The following is a 6,783-nucleotide window of genomic DNA, read 5'->3' as shown; positions in this document are numbered from 1 at the left end:
GAAGGTAGTGTACTAGGGGGGAGGGTTGGGAGGGGAGAAAAGTGCAACAATGAATGAATGGAAATCCAAAGTCTCTGTAAATTTTTACTGAAATTAATAATGAATTTAAATAAAACAAAAAAAAGGAGAAAAAATATATGTATATGTACAATTAACAAAAATGGTGGTGTTGTTAGGTACTATCAAGTTGTTTATGATTCATAGTGACCCTCTGTTTCTCCACAACCTCGCCAGCATTTGTTGCTTTGCTGTTCTGTTAAATTTTGCTATTGTGACTGAGGTGAGATGATATGCCATAGTTGTTTTTATAGTGACCCTCTGAACAACAGACCTGAAGCCTGCAGTATCCTGCACCATCCTCACCTCCTCTGATATGATCAAGCCCAGTGTTATAGTCATTTGTCATTCCATCTTATTGGGGTCTTCACCTCTTGCTCTGACCATGTACCTTTTCCAGCATTATGTCTTCTTCCAAGGACTGGCCCCTCCTGACAACATGGCCAAAGTATGTGAGACAAATTTTCACCGACATTGACTCTAAGGAGCACTTTGGTTGCACTTGCTCCAGAAAAGAACTTCATGTTCTTTTGGCAATCCATGGAATATTCAGTACTCTTTTTCAAATACTGCTTGGGATATGGTTTTCACTTTTCATAAGCAAAGTGACTGTGAATAGAGTTTGTACATTAGCATGTTGTGAGCACACTCCAAAAGCAAAACTTCTAGAAGATTGCCATTGGATAGCACCAGCAATTCACAGTAGTAACACTTTCTATTTTGAGCTGTGCTGCCACCCCAGAGGCAGAGGTTTGAATTCACCAGTTGTTCCTTGGGAGAAAGATGGGCAATTTCCCTTCTGTGTGATTTATAGCTTCTGAATACCTTCTGGAGGGTCAGCCATGAGTCAATTCCAACTTGATGGCAATGAATTTGACTTTACTGAATGTGTTCTCCTTAAATTACAAAAGCACTTGCAAAGTACATTTTTCTTACCGAGCCCAGGACATGATTCTGGAAGAGCCAGCCAGTATATGAAACTTCCAAAGAATCTCCAACTTCTACAGCAGGGCCCTCTGCTACAACAAGGTCCTGGGAGAGCACTGCATCCAGGCAAGAGGTGCTGTTGCACTTGGCAATGCAAACCTGCAAGGCAAAACCAAGGCAATAGAAACGTGTGTTTAGGCTCAAGAAGAACTCATCATATTACTACTCCTTCCCCAAATTGTTGCATCCACAAAGAAAATAGATTACATTTTACAAAATAAACCATTCCAAAATTAGTACTCTTGCTAGGAATCAAAATGTTGAAGAGTATGGCTTTGTGATGTAATTGCACATCCAGGCACGGTAACTTACTAACACTGTGAACTTGGTTAAGCACTTAACTTCTATATACTCAATCAAGACTATTCATTTTTAAGTGGAGACAAAGACACATTATTCACAGGGTGGTTGAAAAATTAAATAAGCTACCACAACAAGATAAAGGTAAATAATCCAATAGAAAAATGGGCACAGGATATGAACAGGCACTTCACCGAAGACGACATTCAGATGGCTAACAAACACATGAAGAAATGTTCAAAATCCCTAGCCCTAAGAGAGATGCAAATTAAAACAACTATGAGATATCATCTCACCCCAGTCAAAATAGCAAAATTTAACAGAACAGCAAGCGACAAATGCTGGCGAGGTTGTGGAGAAACTGGAACCCTGATTCACTGTTGGTGGGAGTGTAAAATGGTGCAACCCCTGTGGAAAGCAGTATGGCGCTTTCTCAAAAAGTTGCAAATAGAGATACCATTTGACCCAGCAATTCCACTACTGGGAATATACCCTGAAGAGACCATAGCTGACATCCAAGCAGATATATGCACACCCATGTTTATTGCAGTTTGTTCACAATAGCAAGGAGTTGGAAACAACCTAAGTGCCCATCAACAAACGAATGGCTAGAGAAGCTGTGGTATATTCGCACAATGGAATACTATGCTGCATTAAAAATAAGGAACTCATGCAATATTATTCAAAATGGTTGACTCTGGAGAACATTATGCTGAGTGAAATATCCCGGTCACAAAAGGACAAATATTGCATGATGCCACTGTTGTAGAATGGGACTGTCCTTGGGGTTGGGGAGAGACTGAGTAAGATGGGTTCAATAATGTATACTGCACTGAAACAGAGGAGGGAGAAAACTGTTTAAAAGAGATATATGACTAGGTATTTCTGTCCTCACAGGAGTCTAGAGCGAGGGCTACATGGTGGAGGGGACCTGGGGGACGGTTTGTAAGACAGTGAAAGAATCCTTTCTTTTACTTTTCCATAATTTTTGACTCATGTACTTATAACTTGTTAGTCAAATTTGTGTCTTCTAGGTTGCAACACCCCCATGATACATCTTCAAGGATATGAACATGTACAGCCAAGCACAATCAATAAGAGTGCATCTAAATTCCAAAATCAATCTCCATAATAGTCTATGTGTTTCCTACTGCCAAAGGGGCCCTTTAGAGTAGTGAGAGAAGATCTTCATCCTGAAACCCACAGCGTCCCTTTTCAGCAGGAAGTAGCAAGAGAATATGCCATCCCCTTTTCCTTATGAATCAGGGTGAAGTCTCTCTCAGGGAGGAGTGATAGGGAATGGCAAAGGACACACTGACAAAGGAGATTAATCAGAACTGACTTTGATAAGCACTGTGGCAATTGGACAATTAAAACAGACATTCGGATGGCGGGGAAGAAGAACAAACTGGGGAGGAGGGTAGAGAGAATGGTGCAGCAATGAAGGAATGAAAACCCAAAATCCCTGTAAATGTTCATTAAAACTAATAAAATTTAATAATAAAAAAAGAAAGATTAAATAAGCTAACACAAAGTATACCGCTTGTCACAGTACCTGACAAGGAATCACTTAATAAATCTTAGCAATATTAGGAGCTCTGGCTAACAAGCTGCACTATCAAACCAAAGATGGATGGTTTGAGTTCACCTGTGCTTCTGCACAGACAAACAGGTATTCTTCTGGTATTCTCTGCTTTCAGCCTGTATCCATCTGACATCAACGATGACAACCCTGGTATTCTGGCAGTCCTCTGTCAATGTACTATTTTAGTTGTTTTGGATAATCTTCAACAATATTTTGCTTGCATATGATATTAAGGATATTGTTTCATTTCCACATTCTGTTGGATTGCTCTTTTTAGAAATGGGAACAAATATAAAGAACAAAATCCATTTATGCTTTATTGTCTATGCAAAGGCATTTAACTCTGCATATCATAAAATATTATGGCTAACATTGAGAAGAATGGGTATCCCAGAACACGTAATTGTGCTCATGCGAAACCTATACATACCTACATCAAGAAAAGCTGCTGTCCAAAATGAGCAAGGGAATACTGTTGTTGTTGTTGTTGTTGTTGTTGTTATGTGCCATCAAGTTGCCTGCAACCGATAGCAACCTTATGTATGTTAGCTTTAATCCCTGCTATATCCTGAGCCAATGTCATCATCAGCAACAGACTTGATCCCATTTCCTCCAGTCATTGAGTCTTTCTATCTCATTCTGGGTCTTCCTCTCCTGCGTAGTCCCTCAACCATTTCAAGCATAATGTCCTTCTCCAAGGACTGGTCCCTCCTGACCACATGACCAAATTACATGAGACAGGGTTTCTAAATCCTTGCCTCCAGGGAACAGCTTGATTTCACCTTTTCCAGGACCGACCTGTCTATTCTACTGAAGTCCACAGTATTTTCAACACTCTTCTCCAGCACCACAACTCAAAGGCATCAATTCTTCTTCTATATCCTTAGTTACTGCTCAACTCTCCAATGCATAGAAAGTAACTGCAAAGACTGGATCAGGCACAATTTAATCTCCAGACTTATATCGTTGATCTTCAGTACTCTAGAGAGGTCCCCAATGTAATTCATCTATTGATTTCCTGATAGTGCCTAGAATGCTGAATGTGGAACCAAAAAAGTTGAAGTTGTTAATCTCAATCCCTTCTTTGTCCATCATGAAGCTGCCAATTTGCCCAGTGATCTTTGTTTTCTTGATGCTGATCTTCAATCCATATTGAAGACTACAAGTCCTTGACCTTTTGCAGCAAATGCCTCATGCTCCTCAGTTTCAGCAAGCAAGGTTGCGTCATCTGCATAATCCAAGTTGTAAGTCTTCTTCCAATCTGTCACCACATTCTTCTTGATAAAGTCCAGCCTCATGAATGATCTGTTCTGCATATAGATTGAAAACGTATGGAGATAGGATACATCCTTGATGCACACCTTTCCTGATCCTAAACCATGCAGTGTTTCCATGCTCTGTCCTGATGACTGCTTCCTGGTCCAAGTATAGGTTTCGCCTGAGCACAATTAAGTGTTGTGAGATCTCCAGTCCTCTCAAGGTTAACCATAATTTGTTGTAATCCACACAGTCAAATGCCTTTGCACAGTCAATGAAACACAGATAGACATTCCTCTGGTACTCTCTGCTTTAGGCCAAGATTCATCTAGCATTGACTCTGTCCCTAATACCATGGCCTCTTTAAAATTCAACTTGCATAGCTGGCAATTCTCTGCTGATGTACTATTCCAGTCGTTTTTGGACAATCTTCAGCAAGATCTTGCTTGTATGTGATATCAGTGATATTGTTCGATAATTTCTACACTCTGTTGGGACAGGAATAAATATAGAAAAAAGGGAAGAATACACGGTTTAAAATTGGGAAAGGCATGCATCAAGGTTGTACTCTTTTTCCACACCTATTCAATCTGTACGCTGGGAAAATCATTAAAGAAGCTGGACTAGAAGAAAAAGAATGTGACATCAGGATCAGAGGAAGACTCATTAACAAGCTGTATTATGTAGATGACATAATCTTGCTTGCTGCAAGTGAGGAGAACTTGAAGTGCATGCTGCAGAATATCAAAGACTGTATACAGCCTTCAACATGGATTATATCTCAACATAAAAAAAAAACAACACAAAAGTTCTCACCAGTGGATGGACATATAGAGAAAATACTGAAACTGTCAACAACTTCATCTTAGTTGTATATCTATACACACATTATATATAGGTCTGTCTTGGAGAGAGTGAAATCAAGTTTCTCCTTGGAGGCAAGGATTTTGAAGCTCCATCTCACATACTATGGGTATGTGGCCAAGAGGGACTGGTCCTTGGCCAAAGACATCATGATTGAAAGGGTGGAGGGACAGCAAAAGAGAGGAAGAGACCAGATGAGATGGACTGGAACAATAACTGGGTCAATGGGATTAGGTGTGTCAGAGTCAGTGAGACTGGCTCTGAATAAGGCAGGGTTCAGAGCTGTTGTACATTAAGTTGTTATCACTTGCAGGCGCCTCTATGGCACATAACAACAACTATAGATACAGATACAGATATAGATAGAGAAGTAGAGAGATATCTATATATATACACACACTATATATAGTCAAAACTGATGCATAGCTGACCCGCCAGCAGGTTTTCAAAGGCAGTTATTCAGACAGGAAGAGATTGCCCACCCTTCTCTTGAGGAGAACCACGTGCCTTCAGGATTGCAGTGCAGCTTCTTGCCAGTGAGCTCCCTATGTACGTGTGTGTATACACACATGCATCAGAATATGAATTTTCCTAAATTAAGGAAACTCTGAACAAGCCTATTCTAGTATACTGCCTTTTTACATAAAAACTAGGTATTACCTGTTTGTTGAAATCCACAGCAGCCTTCTCTGACTCAAACATGATGGACCAATTTTGTCTCTGATCATCATAAAAGGTGCTATAGTTGTTGGCCCGAACCTGAGAAAAAGAGAAATGTTGGGATAACTAACTGAGATGTGAAGTAGATGTAAGTGGCTATTTAACCTCATGAAGAATTCAGAGTGGTGTGAACCCAAAGAGAGATACTAGGAACTCTCTTCCTCCTTCCCACTTCCGCCCACCACTCCCTAGACCATAACCCCAGAGGCAGCCACTAAACCTCTGTGTGTGGCTTTTTTATGTACTGACACAAATGCTCAGGGCTGAAGGAATGGATCTAGTTCTTACCAAGTGCATGTATACAGACTAATCTCCCCAAAGCCATTCCAAAAGACCTAATGGTTCGAAGAAGAGGATGTCTTACCATTAGCTCAAAGTTCAGGTGAATCCTGGCAGCAGTAACTGGCTGCTGCTGACTAATATAAAGAAGAATCCTATACTGTATCAAGTAAAGATGGGGCAGGGAGAAAAAACAAAAAGAAAGCAAAAGTTAAAAGCTAATAAAAAATTAACACCAAGATGTCAGTAATTGTATTTTATACAGCTGTAAAATTTGAAATTGCGGTTATTCATTAAAGATTAAGATGGTTTTTGCAGAGATTTTAGATGCTATCTTTTAATAGTGCTTTCCATTTTTTTGCCTTATTTCTTAAATGTAGAAGCCCTGGTGTTGAGATTGCTAACCAAAATGGCGGTTTGTATCCAATTAACAAGAGAAAGATTGACAGTTTCCTTCCGTAAAGACTTATACAGCGTTGGAAACATGATTGAGAGTCATTATGAGTCAAAATCCGTTAGTTGGCAGTGGGCATTATTTTTTGGTGTTTTCATTACATGAAAGATAACAGAAAGACAGTAATATTTACTTCATTTTTAAAAACCAAACTAATATAATTGTAGAAAAACAGTAAAGTACACAAATCTTAAACTTGATTTTTACATAGGCTACATTCAAACGAACACATCGGTTCTTTCCACAGCCGAATCAGATCGATTACATATGTGGAAAGAAC

At 39.6% G+C, this 6,783-nt stretch overlaps 1 protein-coding gene across 1 annotated transcript in view; it reads right to left on the bottom strand.

The window, feature by feature from the left end:
- The window catches only part of FKBP15 (FK506 binding protein 15, 133kDa), an 81,331-nt gene that overhangs the window by 45,371 nt on the left and 29,177 nt on the right, over window positions 1-6,783 (bottom strand). The window contains exons 6-8 of the mRNA XM_006890731.1: window positions 6,135-6,209; window positions 5,711-5,809; window positions 994-1,143 (exon numbers count right to left, since the gene is read on the bottom strand). Coding sequence (XP_006890793.1) covers window positions 994-1,143; window positions 5,711-5,809; window positions 6,135-6,209 — 324 coding nt within the window. The remainder of the gene's footprint in view (window positions 1-993; window positions 1,144-5,710; window positions 5,810-6,134; window positions 6,210-6,783) is intronic.

The sequence above is a fragment of the Elephantulus edwardii genome, unplaced genomic scaffold (assembly GCF_000299155.1).
Source record: "Elephantulus edwardii isolate Elephantulus edwardi_28Jun2011 unplaced genomic scaffold, EleEdw1.0 scaffold00092, whole genome shotgun sequence".
NCBI lineage: Eukaryota > Metazoa > Chordata > Mammalia > Macroscelidea > Macroscelididae > Elephantulus > Elephantulus edwardii.
This window is presented reverse-complemented; position numbering and strand designations above follow the sequence as displayed.